Here is a 21811-nt window from a genome sequence, read left to right on the forward strand (position 1 = left end):
CTTTCAAATACCTGATCTTTAAATACATGGCCCTCTTAATACTAGTAGATTTGCTTTCCCTTTCATTACTCAACCTACTGCAATCTGTTTGCCTCTCCTCTTCCCATGCAGTTAATTGCTTTTTTAAAAGAATTTCTAAAGCACCAAATTCAATGGCTTTCTCATCCCTTTTTCTACCTAACTTCTATGAGACCATGAGACTTTTTTCATTTTTTCACTTAACTACTGAAATAATGACACCTCTTCCTTCTGAAATCTCTTTATTTATTTATTTTTCTTAATTTGAGAGACAGAAGTCACTATGTTGCCCAGGCTGGAGTATAGTGGCTATTCACAGGTGCAATCAGAACACACGGAAGTGTCAAACTCCCAACCTCAAGGGATCTTTTTCGCCTCAGCTTTCCAAGTAGCTGAGACTACAGGCATGCCACTGCACCTGACTCTTTCCTTGGTTTTAGGAAAAGCATACTGTCCTGCTTCTTCTGTTTCTGGATGTTCTTTCAGTGGCTCCCTTTTCTCCTCCAACGCCCAAATCTGGACATTTATCAATACACAGTCTTTGTTCATTGTCCTTTCTTGTTTTTCATTTTTTCACTTAACTAAATCTTCAATTTTCATGGTTAGATATTTTTTGCCTCAATGTGGGTGACTTCCATATTTCTTCTTATGTCTTAAGCCCTCATCTGAGTTTCACACTCATATTATCCAAAGACCTGCTTGGACAGCTCTACATGGATGTCCAAACACTATATAAAATTCAATACATGCAAAGCTGAATTCATCTTCCTACAGTATTCTCTAAGTTTAATACAATGCCAAGAAAAATCTCGAATGAATTTTGGGGAAGGAGATTTGGAAAAGGCACGCTTAAACAGTTCAAATTGTATGACTAAACAATTCAATAATCAATCTACTACAAAGCAAAGAAGAATGATTGCCCTACCGGATATTAAGACATTTTATAAAGCCAGAGTTGTAAACCATCAGATCAGTGTAACAATAAGAAGTCTCACATTTGACCCACATGTGTATATGTGTATGCCTGCATGTGTGTGTATATGTGTGTGTGTGAGAGAGTGTGTGTGTGTGTATTTAATAAAAAGCTACATTCCAACTCACTGGTAAAAGATGAGTTATTCAACAGATGGTGTAGGGACTATTAGTTAACCATTTGGAAAAATAAAATTGGATGTATTCACACATCTTAAAGCAAAATTAATTCTAGGTGAAATAAATATCAAGTTGTACAAATTAAACTATAAGGATACTAGAGACAAATGTAGGGGTATATTTACATGATTGTAGTACAAGGAAAGACTGTAATTATGACCCAAAGTCAGAAACCATAAAGGAAAGTATTGGTAGATTTGAAAACTTAAAAATTACAAAAGAAAATCTGACATCGGAAAACATCATAAGCAAAATTAAAAGGCAAAAAATAAACTGGAAAATATATTGTAAGTATTCTAAACAGAGCTCAATGAAACCAAAAGCAAAATGAGAAACGTCATGATCCTTTTTGTTTCTCAATCACGGATACAAAATCCTATATATTGTATGATTCAATTTATAGAAAATGCCCAGAAAAGACAAATTTATATCATCATAAAGCAGATCAGTGACTTCCTAAAGTTTAGAGTGGGGAGAGGGAGTGACTGCAAAGGGGCTAAAGGGAATTATTGGAGTGATGAAAGTGATATAAATTCAGATTTCAGTGATGATGATGGTTGTAGAATTGAATAAAATTTACTAAAAATCATTGAATTCTATATTTAAAATGAATGATTATATTTTGAGACAGGGTGTCACTCTGTCATCCAGGTTGGAGTACAGTGGCACAATCACTTGAGCTCCCTGCAGCCTCAAACTCCAGGGCTCAAGTGATCCTCTCACCTTAGACTCCTGAGTAGCTGGGACTGTAGCTAATTAAAACAACAACAACAAAAACAAAAACAAACAAACGAACAAACCAAAAACCACTTTTTGTAGAGATGAGGTCTCATAATGTTGCCCTGGCTGATTTCGAACTCCTGAGTTCAAGCAATCATTCCATAACAGTCTTCCAAAGTTCTGGGATTAGAGGCATTAGTCACCTCACATGGCCTTACAATGGATGAATTTTATGATGTGTAAATTAAATCTCAATAAAAGTGTTAATAAAAATATGTCAGAAGAGAATCATATCTATGCTTGAGGACAAATGAAACATACTTCTCATGAACAGATAGTGCCATTACATGATATTATTTGAATTCTCTTTTAGAGAAACATTGAGAGGTATCATAAAGATAATCCAGACTAATTATCTTTAGCAGATGAGGAAACTAAAGCCCAATTAAATACTTTGCATGAAAGTCTCATGAAAAATCGCATGAAAAGCTAGGAGTTGCATCCAGATTTCCTGACTACTAGCCTGGTATTTGTTATATTATGCCATACTCTTTCATTATAGTGTGTTTATAATGCTCTGACCTAAACTGACTAGAATTCCAATAAAATAAAAATCATTTACTTAATTGTAATGTATGAATTGTAATAACATTTATAAATGTAAGAGATTATTATTGTTGTAGATGAATGTTCCTTGTGATGACGATGTGGGAGATTGTTTAGGTGGAGGTATTAAAAATAAATCTATTCTTTTCAAATACTTGGCCAAATGTTTTGAAGACTCTAGACTTGAAGTGCAGTAAGCTGAAAAGCAAGTAAAAAATGCATCAAATTTACAAAGGCTATTATTAGAAGATTCAGCATATAAAGTACCTTGAGAGCTTCCTTCAGACAAACAGATGGATACTTCATCATTTCTGTCATTATCCTCTCCTACTTCAGGCCCAGCTTCCTCTCCTGGTGTGAGTGCAGATAAAGAACCAGACTCAGGCTGCTCAGAGAAATCAGCAGGGCCTCCTCTTGGAGGTGGAACTTCAATCCCCATTAAACGATATTTCCTTCTTCGATTCCCAATCCAAGTCTTTATAAGAGAAATATAGGAGGAATTTTTGTAAGCATAGAGAACTTAGCAGTTCTGGCCAGTAAAATAATGAATGAATGCTGCATAAAATAGGATTTAAAGGAATAAATGGGTACATAGAAAGATAAAAACGTTTATGTCAATATGCTAAAATAAAAATAATTATGTTTTATATTTTTATAACTTATTTATTTTATTTATAATTGACACATAATAATTGTACATGGTTATGGGGTACAGTGTGACAGTGTGAGGTTTCAATACATGTACAGATTTTATAATGATAGACTCATGATGGTCAGCATGTCAATCACCTCAAAATGTTAATAGTTATGACTTTTACTTTAAAATATTTATTAGCAGAAAGAAGGTATTTATATAAATATTCATATTTTTAAGCAACATGTAGTCTAATGAGGATGACTTTTTTCTGTTTTTGTTTTGTTTCTCAAGAAAACGATTCACCAAATCTTTCAAAAGAAAAATAAACTGGTTCTTTTTCAAACAGCTATAACTCTAATTCATATCCTATTTCTAATCTTGTTCTTCCTATGCAAAAATGTGCCCTCTGTTAATTTTGTTTGGCTCCATATTATTACCTTGGCATTTCAAGCACTCTGAAATTTCATTTTACTAAATTTACAACCAATTTTGAAGACATTTTGTAATGAAATAATTTTAGAGTCATGGGAAGTTTCAAAGATAAGTCTTGTTTATTCTTCACTCCGTCTTCTCCAACTTCCATCTTACATAACTATAGCAAAATATCATAAAAAGGAAATTGATACTGTACAATATGTGTGTATAGTTCTATGTCCCTTTATCACACCATTCCTCTTCCTCTCCTTCCCACTATCCCTAATCTGTTTTCTGTCTCCATAACTGTGGTTTTTCAAGAATATTATATAAATGGAATCATGCAGCATGTGACCTTTTGAAATCAACTTTTTCAATTCAGCACAATTCCCTGGAGATTCATTCAAGTTGTGTGTATTGAGCCCATTCATTTTTATTGCTAAGCAGTATTCCATGATATATGTTTACCCATGTTTGTTTAACCATTTACCTGTTGAAGGATGCTTGCATTGCTTCAAATTTTTTGCTTATTATATATAAAGCCATTGTGAACAGTAACTTGCAGGTTTTATGTAGACATTGTTTTTATTTTTCTAGGATATAGGCACAAGGATGCAAATTATGGATCATATGGCTATATGTTAAGTTTTATAAGAAACTGTCAAATTGTTTTCCAGAGAAACTGTTCCATTTTACATTCTTATCAGCAATATATGAGAGATCTAGTTTCTTAGCATTCTTGCTATCATTTAGTATTGTCAGTATTTTCTAAAAACTTTTAGCTGTTCTCATAGGTGTATGTAGCAACAGCTCAACAAGTTCTTAATGTTGACCATATTTCCATGTGCTTATTTGTCATCCATATATTTGCCATCCTTTTCAGTGAAATGTCTCTTAATTTTCTAATTGAAGTGCTTGTTTGTTTTCAGTGTTGAGTTTTGAGAAGTTCTTTATATATACTAAATATGAGTTATATGTCATATATGTGGTTTGCAAATATTTGCTCCCAGTCTGTAGCTTGAATTTCTGTCCTGTTTAGTCTTTTGCAGCACAAACTTAACACTGCTCAAAAAAATAAAGGATATTAATTTAAAATAATAAACAATGGGTTCACTGAAAAGATTGGTAAACTTGGCAAACATCTAATTGTTAAACACAGTTTAACGTGGGCCTGGTGACTGGTGAGCACCTGTAGTTGCATATATTCGGGAAGCTGAGGTGGGAGGATTGCTGGAACCCAGGAGTTCAAGGCTGCAGTGAACTATGATCACATTACATTATACATAGTTTAACATAATTTTTATCAAATTCCAGCAAGATTTTTGTAGATACATATGAGACAATTCTAAAATTCATGTGAAAATAAAATGAGTGAGTATGGCTAAAACAGTATTGAATAAAAAAGAATAAAGTGGAAAGAATATATCTACCTAATTTCAAGACATTATATACTTACAGTAATCAACAGTGTGTGCTATTAGCAGAGGGCTAGCCACAGATCACTGAAACAGAATAGAGAACCCAGAAATAGTCTTACACTAGTATGACCAGCTTAGCTGACTTTTGACAAAGGTACAAAAAGAATTTAATAGGGGAAGGGTATTTTTTTCAAGAAACAATGCTGGAGCGACTGGATATTCATAGGAAAACAAAAACAGACCCTGTCCTAAATCTCACACCTTATACAAAAATGAACTCAAAATGCTTCATAGATTTAAATATAAAAAATAAAACTTTAAAACTTTTACAAGAGGGCATAGAGGAGAATCTTTGGGGCTTCAGGATTAGTGAAGAATTCTTAGAAATGGTAATAAAAACCACAATCCACAGAAGAAAAGTAACTTCTGGGGTTTTGATTGGGATTGCATTGAATCTATAGATCAAGTTGGAAAAGAACTGAAACCTTGATATAATTGAGTTGTTCTATCCATGTCCATGGAATATCTCTCCATTTATTTAGATGTTTGATTTCTTTTATCAGAGTTTTGTAGTTTTCTTCATGCAGACCTTGTGCCTAAATTTATACCTAAGTGTTTAATTTTGCAGAAGCTAAAGTAAATGTTTTCTTTTTTTTTTCTGTTTCATTCATTTTTGTTCATACCTTAGTTATTTCCTTCCTTCTGTTTGCTTTGTGTTTATTTTGTCGTCTTTTTCTAGTTTCCATTTTTTTCACTATCTTCTTTTTTTAGAGATAGGATCTCACTCTGTCACAGTAATGTGATCATAGTTCACTGTAGGCTTGAACTCCTGGGCTCAAGCAATTCTCCCATCTCAGCCTCCTGAGTAGCTAGAACTGCAAGTGCTCTCCAGCCACCATGTCCAGCTTTTGTCTAGTTTCTTAAGGTGGGAGTTTAGATTATTTATTTGAGAGTTTCCTGTTTTCTAATGTACTCATTATGATACATTTTGCTGTCAACACTACTTTATCTGCATCCCACAAATTTGGCATTTTATTCCTTTTGTACTGTTCAATGTACTTTTACCTTCAATATTCTTTCTCTAATACTCTTCCTTTCTTTATGTAGCTCTGCATTTCTGACCTATATGATTTCCCTTGTATCTGAAGGACTTTTCAACATTTCCTGCAAGGCAGTTCTACTGGCAACACATCCCTTCAATTTTTGTCTGAAAAAGTCTATTTGTCCTTCACATTTGAAGGATAATTTCACTGAGTACAGAATTGTGGGTTGGTATTGTTTGTTTTTTCCTCTCAACACTTTAAATATTTCATTCTACTGCCTTCTTGCTTGCATGGTTTCTGAGGAAAAGTCAGATTTAATTCTTACTGCTGCTCCTCTGTAATTAAGGTATTTGTTTTTCCCCTCTGGCTTCTTTGAATTCTTTTTCTTTATCATTGATTTTTGCAGTTGAGTATGATATGCCTAGGTGTCGTTTTTTATTGTTTGTTTTGCATTTATCCTGCTTGGCATACTCCAAGCATTGTGGATCTGTGGTTTGATATATTACATTAATTTAGGGAAAATTCTCAGTTATTATGGTTTTGAATATTTCTTCTGTTCTATTTTCCTTTTTTTTCTCTTTCTGGTGGTATTCCCATTGGACATATGTTGCATCTGTTATATTTATCCCACATTTTTGTATATTATGTTCCATTTTTAATCAGTATTTTTGTTTTATGCTCTCCAGTTTTGGAAGTTTCTATTGATATATCATTAAGTTCAGAAATTCTTTCCACAGTCATGTCCAGTCTGCTAATGAGACCATCAAAAGCATTCTTCACTTCAGTTACTGTTTTTGGTCTCTAGCATTTGTTTTTGATCCTTTCTTAGAATGTTCATGCCTCTGTTTACATTACCATTCTGTTCTTGCATGTTGTCTACTTTTTCCATTAGTGCCCTTAGCATGTTAATCATAGTTCTTTCCAATTCCTGGTCTGACAATTCTAACATCCCTGTCATGTATGAATGTAGTTCTGATGCTTGCTCTGTCTCTTCAAATTCTTTTGTTGTTTTGTTTTTGTTTGTTTTTTGCCTTTTGGTATGCCTTGTCATTTTTTATTAAAAGTTAAACATGATGTACTGGGTTAAAAGAACTGAAAGAACTAGGCATTTGGTGATGTAGTGTTAAGGTTAGGAGGAAGGTAAAGCATCCTATAGTCCTATGATGAGATCTCAGTCTTTTAGTGAACCTTTGCCATGGCCTGTGAACTTTACAAGTGTTTATCAGTTTTTCCTCTACCTTAGGTGGGACAGAATGGCTAAAGGGGACTGTATTTGGTTATAATTGTTGTTTATTTTTGCCCTAGGATAGGTAGGTCATGGTAAAATCCCAATAGGCTAGGCTCTGGTAAAATATTTGTTCTTAAGAGCAGGCTTTCTTAACAGAATGTTCTAATGTTTCTTAAAAATGGTTACTTTTCCACTCTTCCTGTCAAGAGCGTGAGGGAGTTTTTCTCCAATATTCACAGTGAGAATCTGATACAGCCTCTGGGAGTAAAACTCACAAAAGTATCACCCCCTCCATGATTGCTCATGCTGGAGTTTCGAACTTTCTGACTTGTCTACACTGAGCCTCCAGCAATTCATCAGTTACAATTTAGGTTTTCCTGCCTTGGTACTGGTTCCCATGGAGGTTTCTGCTCATGGAATTCTGCTCCAGTAAGTTGTGATTCTCTGTATCTGCCTATTTGTCTCACCAATTTTGGGGTCAGTGGTTTGCCCAGTAACTTCACTTATCTGTCATATCTAAGAAGAATTGTTGATTTTCAGTTTGTTCAACGTTTTATTTGTTAAGATGAATGACAACTTCTAGGCTCCTCACATGCCAGACCAGAAACTAGAGTCTAATTTCATTTTATTCCCTATGACTTCTTTAATAAAGTTTTATATACATATGTGTGTGTGTGTGTGTGTGTGTGTGTGTGCACGCGTGCACACATATGGTTAGGGTTAGGGGTTAAGGAGGTTAGGAGTTAGGGTTAGGGTTGTTCCATATATATATACACACACACACACACACACATATATATATAAACATAGATTATGTATGTGTGTATATATGTACATCTATATGTTTATATATACACACATATATACATTTATATGTTTACATACACATATATGCACACATATATAAACATATAGATGTTAAAACATAATTTACAAAATTAACATAATTTTTATCAAATAGATGTGTATATGTGTGTGTATATATGTACATCTATATGTTTATATGTGTGTGTGTATATATACACATATATATATAACAGCCCTAACCCCTAACATCCTTAACCCCTGACCTTAATCCTAACCCTAACCCTATGTGTGCATGTGTACCATAGAATACTACTCAGCCATAAAAAAGAATAAAATCATGTCTTTTGTAGTAACATAAATGGAACTACAGGCCATTATTCTAAGTGAAATAACTCAAACAGAAAGTCAAATACCACATGATATAACTTGTAAGTGGGTGTTAAACAGTGGGCACCCATGGCAATAGAGAGTGGAATAATAGACAATGAAAACTCTAAAAGGTAGGAGGGTGGAAGACGGGTGAGGGTTGAAAAATCACCTGTTGGGTACAATGTTCACTATTTGAGTGACAGGTACACTCAAAGCCCAGACTTCACCACCACACAACATATGTGTGTAATGAAGCTGCACTTATACCCTGAAATCTGTAAAAACTGAAAAAGACTCCCTCTTTGACCCATGGATTATTAGAAGTGTCTTGCATAACCTCTAAGTGTGTGGAGATTTTTCTGGCATCTTTCTGTTATTGGTTTCTGCTTTGATGCAATAGTGGTCAGGAACATATTCTGTATGATTTAGATTTTTAGAATTTATTGAGGTTTGTCTTATGGTCCAGGATTTACTCTATCTTTTCGTGTGTTCCATGAGCACTTGAAAAGTGTGTATTTTATTTCTGTTGGGTTGTGCCTTCTATTAGTCAATTAGACCTTATTGATTGAGGGTGTTTTGGGGTTCTTCTATATGACTAATATTCTTCTATGTAATAACTATAGGAGTTGTTGAGAGAAGGGTGATGAAATCTCCAAATATAATTTTGGATTTTCTTATTTTTCTTTTCAGAATTTTTAGTTGTTGCTTCTCATGTTTTGTAGTTCTGTGATACCTGATGTATACACATTCAGAATTGCAATGTCTCCTTGATATAATTTACCTTGTTATTATTATATAGTGTCCCACTTTGTCCCCTGTAATTTCCTTTGCTCTGAAGTCTACTTTATCTCTTTTTTTTTTTTTTTTTTTTTTTTTTTTTTGAGATGGAGTTTCGCTCTGTCGCCCAGGCGGGAGTGCAGTGGCTGGATCTCAGCTCACTGCAAGCTCCACCTCCCAAGTTTAGGCCATTCTCCTGCCTCAGCCTCCGAGTAGCTGGGATTACAGGCGCCCGCCACCTCGCCCGGCTAGTTTTTTTGTACTTTTTAGTAGAGACGGGGTTTCACCGTGTTCGCCAGGATGGTCTCGATCTCCTGACCTCGTGATCTGCCCGTCTCGGCCTCCCAAAGTGCTGGGATTACAGGCTTGAGCCACTGCGCCCGGCCTACTTTATCTTATATTATTGTATAAACTCCTGCTTTATTTTGATTCATATTTGCATTCTGTATGTTTTATAGTCTTTTATTTTCAAACTACACACATCATGATATTTTAACTTATTGTAGACAACATCAAGTTAGGTCATTTTTAAAAATCCAATTTGCAAGTCTCTATTTTTTAGTTTGTGAATTTAGATCATTTAAATTTAATGCAATTATTTCTATGTTAAAGCTTAAATATTTCATTTCATTTTCTGCCTTCATTTCTTTTAATGTCTTTAGTTGTATTTTTCCCCAGCATTCCTGTGGTGTATTTTTAAATATTTAGAATTCCATTTATATTTATGTATAGAACTTTTCTGTATCCCTTTGTATGACTTTTTAGTGATTGATCCAGGCTATCTATCTATCTGTCTATCTATTTATCTATCTATCTATCTATCTATCTATCTATCTATCTATCTATCTACCTATCTTATGACAGTCACAAGAGGGTAAAATTCCAGGTTGTCCATTGGATTTCCATTGACATCCACTGGGGAAGGAGACTCGTTTTACTCCTGGGTGGAGTTGGGAGTCCAGGAGCTCCAACAGGCATCTTCTGATACCACGCCAATGAGGAGGAGGAAGGGCTCATCATCACCTCTAAGTGCAGGAGGGAATAAAAGTCTTCTAGTGACATTGCAAGGGAATGGTGGAGAATGGATTTTTAATCCAGCTCTCCACTCTTTCTTATCTGACACCATTCCATCAGTGAGTGTTTTTTGTTTGTTTGTTTGTTTGTTTTGTTTTGTTTTGTTTTGCTGGGGTGGGGGCATCTAGCTGTTCCACAACGTGGTGAGGCAGAAGTCTTGGTCCTCCACTTGGCCTTTTCTTGTAGGGCTGGGTGTGGCTGCAGTTTTTCCCCGTGGTATTTGGCTGAAGTAAAGAGGTCATTATCTAAACATTTTCTGTCATGTTAGACTGCCCTTTTCCTGGTTCTTTGCTGAGAGAGGCCAGGCTTTCCTTTTTCTTTCCTTTTTTCCATTTGTTTGCACCTACTGGTGTTTCTAGATTGTTGGCTTTTCCAGTATCTATTCTGGGGCATATGAAGCAAACGAAAACGCAGGAAACTCACCATTGTGTGAGTGTCATTCATGGGGTCCCATGGTCCCTAGCAGATGTGACTTCTTTCCACCCTTCAGATTCTTCTTATGTTTCCTAGTTATATAATGTCCAGGGATTTTAGTTCTACTTAATGAGAAGAACAGGGAAAATTATGTCTACTCCATTTTCTCAGAAGCAACAGTCTGAAACCAATTTTATTCCCATGTTTCTTATGCAATTTTCAGAAAGACCATTTTATGACTAGAACTTGTAACCTTTCTAGTTTTGTCATGTCAAAAAGGATTCTTAAAACCTAAAGCAGCGTAGAAAACCACTAAATAACAGTTTAGAGTTTCAGCTCTAAATTTGATTATGATGCCCTTTATATCAACTAGAATTTCTTCTACACAATAGGGCAACGTAAATACAAAGCCACCTTAGCTACTCTTTGTGCCAATAAAAAGCATGAATGAAGTTAACTTTGTACTTGGTAAGATTTCAAAAAATATGCAGGGCAAAACAGAAGAACTATTTAGTTAGTTCAAAAAGATGAATTCTTCTTTATATTTGATGGGGGGAATTTTCCCTTCAAGTTTATAAAATGTAGTTCCTTGTATGTATTTAGGATTGACACTAAATGTGAAGTTTGAAACACATGAATAAAGTACACACAAAAGAGAAAATTGCCTAGTATGAAATAAAAATATGTACGGATATTAATTTTCTTAGCTTTGATAACCTCTTTCATAGGAGAAATACTAGTTTAAAAAGGAGAATTCCATTTATTTTTTCTTTTTAACACTTTTTTATTTTTAATTTTTGTGGGTATATGTTAGGTGTATATATTTACGAGGTGCATGAAACATTTTGGTACAGGCATGCAAAGCATAATAATCACATCATGGAACACTGAGTATCCATCCCTTCAAGCATTTATCTTTTGTGTTACAAACTGTCCAATTATGCTCTTTTAGTGAATTTATAATGTACAATTAAATTATTATTGACTCTAGCACCCAATTTGTCATTACATCATAACGTTGAAAATTGATTGCTATAATTCAGAAAAGATAAAGAATGGCAATTGCTTACTAAAGTTTCTTAAAATTGTCATGGAATCTCTCTATTTTCTACCTATGAACACTTAACAAATTGTAAATGCAGAAGCTTTTCTTTTACAAAAATCTTAGCCACTAGTGTTTGTGAAAATGATGGTATGAGTAGAAGGAGGAAAACACCAGTCTCCGCAGGATGATTTCTGCTTCATTTGGGTCATAAAAGCTGGAGAAGAGTGAAGAAAAAAAAGGCAGAAACCAAGTTTCTATTTATCTTCAACTTCTTTTGCACCCTTTTTGAGAGAAATGAGTGAATACAAAATGTGCAAAGATAAAGGTAAAATAATATGTTATGTGAATATTGGAAGCATGTGAGATTTTATTGCAAACCAAAGCTAAACTATTTCCTCTTTGGATATTCCTCAAAAGTAGAAGGCACTGGAAAAATGATTCAATGTATAAATACAATGCTAATGGGTTTATTACATTTTTACAGAATCATAGATAATTGAATTAATCTTAGAGTCCGCTATGGTCTGAATATTTGTCTCCCCTACTCCAAATTAACATGTTAAATTCCCAACCCCCAAGGTAATAGTGTTAAGAGGTGGGGCCTTTTGGAGGTAAATAGATAATAAGAATGGATCTCTCATAAATAAGATTAGTGCTTTTATAAAGGAGACCCCAGAGAGATTCCTTGCCCCTTCTGCCATGTGAGGTTACAGCAAAAAGATAGCTGTCTAGAAAGTGGGCTGTCCATACTTTGGACCTTCCAGCACCTTGGTCCTTGATTCCTCAGACTCCAGAAGAATTAAGAATAAATTTATGCTGTTTATAAGACAGCCAATCTAAAATATTTTACTATAGCAGGTTGTGATAGTTAATTTTATGTGTCAGTTTAACTGAGCTAAATGTTTCCCAGATAGCTGGCAAAACATTATTTCTAGGTGTGTCCCTGAGATTGTTACTGGCAGAAATCAGAAGTTGAGTGTATAGACTGTTAAGAAGATCACTTTTACCAGTGTGAGTGGGTATCATACAATCTGTTGAGCGCCTAAAGTGTCCATCCTCTTTTTGCATAAAAATATCAGGTATATGAACCATACCACTCTGCAAGTTTCCCAGTTGGTTTTGTAAGTGTTTTCATAATGGTCTTCCTTAAACTGCATCATATCAATTGTTTTATTTCATTGAGGTATTGTTTCCAGTTCTTTGCTTCAGATCTTCTTCACCCTGAACTCTCCCTTCTACATTCCAGCTATAAATTATGTGAAGGGTATTTTTTCACTGTTTCGGATTAAACACCCCTACTTTAAAATATTTAGCTTTTTCAACCATTTTATATGAACAATGGACAAGTTATTTTATCGCTCTAGGCCTCAGATTATTTATGTGCAAAATCAGGAAAATGATTTCCAAATTCTTTACTTTCCTGAATAATAAATTTCCCACCAGAATGGTCACAAATCTAAAAATAATAGTAGTATCTTTCCAATCAGAACGGCTATGTATTAACAACACAAACATAATAGCTATTAAAAATGAGTACTCTGAAGCCCTGTACATTTCTAAGTATATTTCTATTAAACAATATGAAACTATATTCTAAATTTTTATTTTAAATGTATGGTATTATACATTTGTTAGTTCATGTATGCTATACATAGAGGGTACAATTTTCTGTTAGATATTCATTCATTCATTCCACATATATTATTGAAAATTTACTATGTACCAAACACTGTTTCTGGTGCTTGGGATGCAGTGGTAAATATAATAGATATAGCCTTTTCCTCAGGGAACTTAAATGTATAAATATAGATGATAAACAACAGAAATGTATATGTACAGGTGATAAACAAGTAGAAAACAAACATAAATTATAAAATTTGACCAAGTGTTATGGATAAAAAGTACATGCTAGAATATTTAGCTGCAATGACATAGTGTTGTAAAGGTTTTTCCAAATTTACCTGATCTTAAGAATAATTTGCGGAAGGGAAACATATAGATTCTCTGGGCCTTTCTTGCAAATTCTGATTCAGTAGGTCTAGAATAGGGTGATCTATATTTTTAAGAAGTATCCAAGTTATTTCTTACAGTAAGGCATACACTAGTAAGGTAGAACTGGAAATAATGTTAGATTGGGAATAAGAGACTTGGCCTCTACCTACTATGGGAAAGCTAATCTGGCTCCATTTTACAGATAGATAGATAGATAGATAGATAGATAGATAGATAGATAGATAGGCATTGAACTTAACCCCAAGGTGCCTTCCAGCTCTAAATCAATGTATGTAATAGATAATAGAGTGTTTGCCATATACTGTATAAACACTGTTCCATTTAAAGGCACTTCAAATCTAGCCATGTTCCTTTGAAAATAAATATAATCTAAAATATAAAAACATAAAGTTGTTTTCTATGAACTGTATTTAAGTCCTGCAAAATGTATCTCAAACATTAAAATATGTTGTTTCTATCAATATTTGACCATGCAAAGGTACACTTTAATGTTTGTCCACTATAACCCTAATGCAGATGGAAAGGACAGGCATTAAACTGAATCGTAGCAAGGCGGAGGAGGGGGGAACTAACTGTCCTCGAGGACTTAGCAGTGCTTCCAACTTAGAGTCCGCATGTAATGCCTCAAAATATTTCTCCAATGTATTATTCTCATTTAGGAATAATTGATCACAGTAAATTTCAATTTCCTCGAGAGAGATGCATTTTTCCCATGGCACTTAGAAAAGTTCTGGCACATAATAGGTGTTCAGTTTACCTTTGCTAAATGAGTAAGTCGGTAAATAGGCACTAACCTGGAAATGACATTTCAAGATGAAGAAAAACATGCACATAATTAACAATCATTGTTAAGGTCAAAGAAAAAAATATACCAACTTTGCTTCCTATACTTCTTAGAAGTATAAGACAAAAAAAAAATCTGAAACTTTCAAATCATACTGTAAGTAATGGTTAACTAGACACCCTAAGGTGGAGTTCATTTTGGTGATTAGTAATTAGAAGGTATATTAGACTTAAAAACTTATAAATAGTTTTTCCTGAAATCTCAAGAACATATGTTGCAAACATATTCTCCTTTGGAATAATTTATCACATGTTACAGAAGAGGTCCTCTTACAATGTATCACCTCCAAATTTTCTTTCTGCCATGAGCATTCTAGTATGTGAAAATCATGAGAAATAAAAGGATAGTGAGCAGCTCCTTATTCTTTCATCTAATATGAGTTTAAACAAATATTAAGCAAGAAGAAAATGGTAAAATTCTTCTTCCTTTTTTGCATATTAAGATCTTTGTGTAGGAATAAGAAACTCAGCATATAGTAATGCCTAAGGGGGAGCTGATGTTAATAGTTTTGGCCATTTTTACAGTCAGTGTGCCTAAAATCCCTTGATATCAGAGATAACCCTAGCCAGGAATCCTGTGGATATCTTATCTTTATTTTAGGAGTGTATGTTTTTAAAGAGATTCTGTCCCTGTCTCCTCTCTTGTAGTATGGGTGTCTCAAGGAGACTCTATGGCTGTCCATAGAACCTGAACATTGTTGCCATGGCACAAGGTACTTATTAGTACCAGTGGCATGACAAATTTTTTAAAAAGTGAAAAACTCAGTAGAAAAGTTGGAGAATAAATTAAGGGATATCTTACTGAAAGTAGAGCAAGAGGAAAAACAGATTGGAAGTGGAAATCTTAGAGTAACAGTTATAGTCCAGGTGCATAAAATAACCAATTCAGTTGGAGCAGATCAGAAAATTCCACGAGATATTTCTTTAAGATGATGGAATTATTATACTACCAAATGTGTATGAATGTGTTGAGTGGAGACTTATGCATCTGGGAAAGGGTTTAAAGATAAATTAGTAGTAAGTACCTAGAAAATAACTCAAGCAAACATATGAATATCAAAAATATAAATTAAGTAAATTATGAACTACAGGGAAACAAAACAATGCTAAGTTATACAGAAAAGGAAAAAATGATGTTTCACTACATAATTCAAATGTGTAAAGCATTTACATAGTCATAATAATGAATACCCAGCTGACCAAAGTTATAGGAGGATGAGGAGAGAGGAATTATGCATGTAAGTGAAAGAATCAATGAGGAAATCTTGAAATAGATTTTTTAAAAGCTTTGCATTTCACAGTGAAAAATCAATAGACAATGCCTAACATTGAACAAATCGGGAAGTTGCAATGTAAACATATGAGAGAGACTGCTGTCTATTCCCCATATTTGTCCTCACCTCCCAGAAGAATAGAAGGTTTAGCTGGACACATGATTGCTCACAGTAAAATCACATTTGCAGCTTCTCTTGTAGTTTTGTATGACCATGTGACTAATCTTTAGCCAATGGGATACAAGTGAAAGGATCTCATGGTAGTTTCCAGAAATTCTTGTTAAAAGACAGCTGGTAAACACCCTTTGCCCTTTATTCTTCTCCCTCTCTGTCATGCTGCCTCGAGTATGTATGCTATCATTTTGTACCTTGATAAAAAGGGCCACATCATAGGGACAGTAGAATGGAAAGTGGAAGGCATCAGGGTTTCTGTGGACATTGTAGAGACAAACTACCACGCTAGCTGTAAATTGCATACTCATGGACTTATATATGGAATTGAAACATCTCATCTAAGCCATTGTTACTTTTAGGTCTTTTAAATACTTACAGCTAAACCTAATTCTAATTAATACAACACATCATTCATAGATGAAAGTAAATACTGAAGGAAATATCTAAAAGTGGAAAGTGCTTCGACTTAGGCTATTGCAAAATGGTAGGAAGGAAGGAGTGAGGAATGTTGGTTTTGTAGCAAATTCTACAGAACTTGACTTCCTAAGCTATATACATATATACATTTGATTAAAAAATAAAAATGACAATGACAACAAGAACACATGCTCTTCATTTCCCTATTTTTGGCTGTTGCTTAGGCTCCTCATACTATGATCCTACTCCAATTCCTCTTCGGCCATTTTTTTTTTCTTGTGTCATCCCTCTTGCTAGACTCTGAGCTCCTTAAAATAGAAATAATGTCTAATGCACTTCTCTCTCCTTGTTAGTATACTTTAACACATAGCAGCATGCTCAACAAACACAGTATTGAATTTAATTTTCCATCTGGACTCTAACAAGAAAAAGCAAGACTCTGAACAGGGCAGTACTTATTTTGAGAATAGTATTTATTTTCAGAAATCTATACTCTAAAAATTATCTCTATATTGCTCTTTTCTTCATATATATATGAGATAAGAGCTGGAGTCTCATTAGGTTGTCCTAATGAGAGAGACTGCTGTCTATTCCCCATATTTGTGCTCACCTTCCAGAATAATAGAAGGTTTAGCTGGGCACATGGTTTCTCACAGTAAAATCACATTTGCAGCTTCTCTTGTAGTTTGGTATGAACATGTGACTAATCTTTAGCCAATGGGATACTGACTTGAACTCTTGGGCTCAAGTGATCCTTCTGAGTGGCTGGGACTACAGATGTGTACTACAAAGCATGGCTCTTTGTCACTTCTTCTTTAATGTAATTCCCTTTTGATCTACTGAGATGATCTTCCAGTGTGTGTACTGGTGTCAACCTACACTTGCTCACAAGCGTCAACTGTTAGCATCTCTTCCCAACTCTATGTTGAGTGAGACATGGAATCAGCTGTGGTAGGAATCTTTACACCATGGAAATCAGCAAATGCTATTAATTAAGGCTTTTTTTCTCTTAAAGAATTGATTGTTAAATACTTACCAGCACTACCACTTTCAAAATTTTATACCAACATCTTTTAAATGGAACATAAACTACTGTTCTGATGATTGATCATTATGATTTTAATATTTTATTTTATTTTATTTTAAGTTCCAGGATAAATGTGTAGGATGTGCAGGTTTGTTACAAAGGTAAATGTGTGCCGTGGTAGGGGTTTGCTGCACTTATCAACCCATGAACTAGATATTAAGCCTTGTATGCATTAGCTATCTATCCTGTTGCTCTCCCTTCCCCCACCCCCCAACAGGCCCCAGTGTGTGTTGCTCCCCTCCCTGTGTCCATGTGTTCTCATTGTTCAGCTCCCACTTATAAGTGAGAACACGTGGTGTTTGGTTTTCTGTTCCTGTGTTAGTTTGCCGAGGATAATGGCTTCCAGCTTCATCCATGGCCCTGCAAAGGACATGATCTCATTCCTTTTTATGGCTGCATAGTATTCCACCGTATATATGTATCACATTTTCTTTATCCAGTCTATCACTGATGGACATGTGGGTTGCTTCCATGTCCTTGCTATTGTGAATAGTGCTGCAATGAACATACGTGTGCATGTATCTTTATAATAGGATGATTTATAATCCATTGGGCATATGCCCAGTTATGGGATTGCTGGGTCAAATGGTATTTCTGGTTTTAAGTCTTTGAGGAATCACCACACTGTTTTTCACAATGGTTGGATTAGACTTAAATGTAAAACCCAAAATTATAAAAACCTTAGAAAAAATCTAGGCAATACCATTCAGGACTTGGGCATGGGCAAAAGATTTTATGACAAAAATATCAAAAGTAATTGCAATAAAAGCAAAAATTGACAAATGGGATCTAATTAAACAAAAGAGTTTCTTCATAGCAAAAGAAACTATCATCAGAGTGAATAGAAAACTTACAAAAAGAGAAAATTTTTACAATCTACCCATCTGACTAAGGTCTAATATACACAATCTATAAGGAATTTAAACAATTTTACAAGTAAAAATCAACCCCATTAAAAATTGGGCAAAGGACATGAACAGAGAGTTCTCAAGAGAAGAAATTTAAGCAGACAACAAACATGAGAAAAAGCTCAGCATCACTAATCTTTAAAGAAATGCAAATTAAAACCACAATGAAATACCATCTCACGCCAATCAGAATGGCAATTATTAAAAAGTCAAAAAACAACAGATGCTGGCAACGCTGTGCAAAATAGGAACACTTTTACACTGTAGGTGGGAATGTAAAATAATTTTTTATCTATCATTCATTATATGAGATATATTTCAATTCACCTCAGGCAATTTTTAAACAATGTTATTGAGATATTTTTAAAACACCACACAATTCATTTATTTAATGTGTACAATTAAAATGTTTTCAACATATTCACAGAGCTGTGCACCAGTCACCACTATCTAATCTGGAACATTTTGATCATGCCAAAAATAAACCCCATACATATTAGCAGTCATTTCCCATCCCTCCCTACCCCCAGCTCCTGGCATTACTAACCTACTTTCTGTCTCTAGAGTGTGCCTAACGTGGACACTTCATATAAATGAAATAATACAATATGTGGTCTTTTGCAATGGGTTTCCTTCATTTAGCATAATGTTTTTAAGGTTCATACATTATATAGCATGTATTAATATTTCATTCCTTTATATGGCTCTATAAAAGTCCATTATATGCATATACTCAGATGTTGTCTATTCATTCACTTGGTGGATGTTTGGGCTGTTTCCGTTTGGATATTATGGAAAACTCTGTTATGAATATCAGTGTACAACTTTTTGAGTTGGACATACATTTTTTATTCTTTTGAGTGGAGTGAAATCCATTCCAGCAGTGGAATTTTTGGTCATATGAGAACTTAGTGTTAAACTTTTTGAGGATTGTTGTCAAACTTGCTAAAATATTTTACATTCTTACCAGCAACGTATAAGGGTAACAATTTATCCATATCCTGGCCAAAACTCATTATTATCTACCTTTTATGTTAATATTGTTAGAGTGGGTAAATGGCACCTTGTAATTTTTATTTCCATTTCCATAATGACTAATGCTGTTGAACATATTTTCAGGTAAATATTGGCAATATGTATATCTTTTTAAGAGAAATGTCTATTCAGTTCCTTTGCCTATTTTTAAAATTGGGTTATTTGCATTTTTATTATTGACTTGTAATTGTTCTTTACATACTTTGATACAAATTCCTTATCAGATATATAATTTCAAAATATTATCTCCTATTCTGTGGGTTATGTTTTCACTTTATTGCTAGTATTGCTTAGAGCACCTCATGTAAGATTTTAAAGCTTTCATTTATGCCACTCAGTAACCATAGCATGAAAATTATAGAAAATGTCTTACCCGAACTATTTCACAGTCAACATTTAATTCAGTTGCAACAGCTTCAATTTTCTCTCTACAAACAGAGCCCAGGCTAGTCATGCCATTGTCCCAATACTTCTTAAGGGTGGCTAAGTCTCGGTCACTGAACTGAGTGCGGTCCTGTAGCTGAAAAACACATTTTTAAATTGTTTTGAATTTTTAAGTTTAGAATAATCAAAGGTAATAATATTACAAAGAGAAACATCAGGGTGCGATGTGCTACAATAGTAGCAACATTTATTTCACACTTCTTATTCTGTCCTCCCGTTCTGAAAATAAGCATTTTTATTTTTTAAATTTCCATAACAATACAGTGTGCTAGGAGGAAATGCATAGAATTTTTGAACTGATAGCAATTAAACAATGGTGATTTAAAATAGTTTTAATAACACAAGTAATACATGTTCATTGTATAAAATACAAGTAAAAATAAGATACTTTAAATCACTTACAAATTAGAAATAATGCTTGTTAACATTGTAATGTATATTCTTTTAAACTTTTTTCTATAATACAGATATTTACATTCACATACTAAACACAAAAAAGCAAAGACAGGCTTACATTAATGTACTGTCTTTTGATAAGTTAATCTAGATTTGCCATACAAATCTAGGTGTTAGTTTCCTACTGATGTTATAATTAATTAAAAATGTAAATAAGAGAAAAGTAAGGAGATAACGTAGCCCTAAAATCTTATTTATGGCCTCATCAAGTTTCAAAATAAGCCTACCCTTTTTGTCCTTAGGTTTTCCTTATTCAATAAACTATCGGATTTACATGTTGTTTTATTTCAATGAATTCTCAGTATCCCTAGGAAGTAAATTAGAAATGTGATAGAATAATGACCTCTACTTTGGAAAAGCTAGGTCAAAGAACTCATTCAACAGGGCACAGAGAGTCCATGGCAGAGCTATAAATAGAAACATCTGAGTTTTTCTAGTTGTTGTTATCCCAGTGAAGTCTCAAATTATTTTCAGAGACGGTGGAAAAATCTAAACACGGGCTTTAATTAAAAATATATACAGCAAAGCCCTGTGTATGTGCTTCTGATGAAACAGAGAGACAAAAAATGAGAGAGACAGAGAGAGAGAGAGAGAGAAAGAGAGAGAGACTGTGAGAGTGAGTCTGGGACAGCTGTTGCAATTCACGGCTTGAGGTATGGAGTTCTGTTGTGTTCTTCTGCCTAAGATGATATGATCAAGTCCCACACAGAGGCTAGCCCTCAGATACTCCTCAGACATACAATACTTTCAACATTTCCTTTCTAACTGAAATTTAAAATGAAACCTCCTAAATTAGATTCTGGAAACAGTGGAAAATAATATACACAACATATAAAACATGACTTAATAAAAAGGGTTACCATCGTTAAAACTGATGTAATACTAAACAACAGTTGCAAATGTGTTTCTTTTAAAGCTACAAGCTTTTGAATAGTAAATTTAGCCTCCAAAAGGAAAAAAAAATATGAATTCTTGGTTTACTACCAAGGAAGTGAAGTTAGATTGAATATTTAAAGCATGCTTTTTCATAAGATATATCATATTTTGTGTGTGTGCTAATAAATTTCATTATCACCTAAATCTGTTCTCTCCTACTTAAAATGTCCCTGACGAGTAACAGTTATTGTAAGTACTAATACTAAAATACATGTTTCCAATAAATGGATCAAAACAGGCCATCTAATTTCTTTTTTTTTTTAATTAATAAGACTAATTCTCTAGTTATTTACAACATAAAAATCACATTTGGTGTTCAGCCAACATTGATTGCACAATAGTTGCAGAGCTAAAATTCTTAGAATAAAACAGAGAGCAAGATAAATTATAGTAAGATTCTATGTAGATTCAAATAATTCATCAAAATAGCCAGTATAAATATTCCCATTATTTTCCTTTACATCATGTTCTCCAGTGCAAGCTAACATACATTACTGTCACA

General features: G+C 34.0%; 1 protein-coding gene across 8 annotated transcripts in view; it reads right to left on the reverse strand.

Annotated features, from left to right (window-relative positions):
• HDX (highly divergent homeobox) overlaps positions 1-21811 on the reverse strand; it is a 193789-nt gene that overhangs the window by 24302 nt on the left and 147676 nt on the right. For all 8 annotated transcript variants that reach the window (XM_074029324.1, XM_074029322.1, XM_065538698.2 and 5 more), the window contains 2 exons: positions 19847-19993; positions 2764-2971 (listed from right to left, as the gene is read on the reverse strand). In XM_074029324.1, the coding sequence (XP_073885425.1) occupies positions 2764-2971; positions 19847-19993 (355 nt within the window). The remainder of the gene's footprint in view (positions 1-2763; positions 2972-19846; positions 19994-21811) is intronic.

Source organism: Macaca fascicularis, chromosome X, assembly GCF_037993035.2.
Source record: "Macaca fascicularis isolate 582-1 chromosome X, T2T-MFA8v1.1".
NCBI lineage: Eukaryota > Metazoa > Chordata > Mammalia > Primates > Cercopithecidae > Macaca > Macaca fascicularis.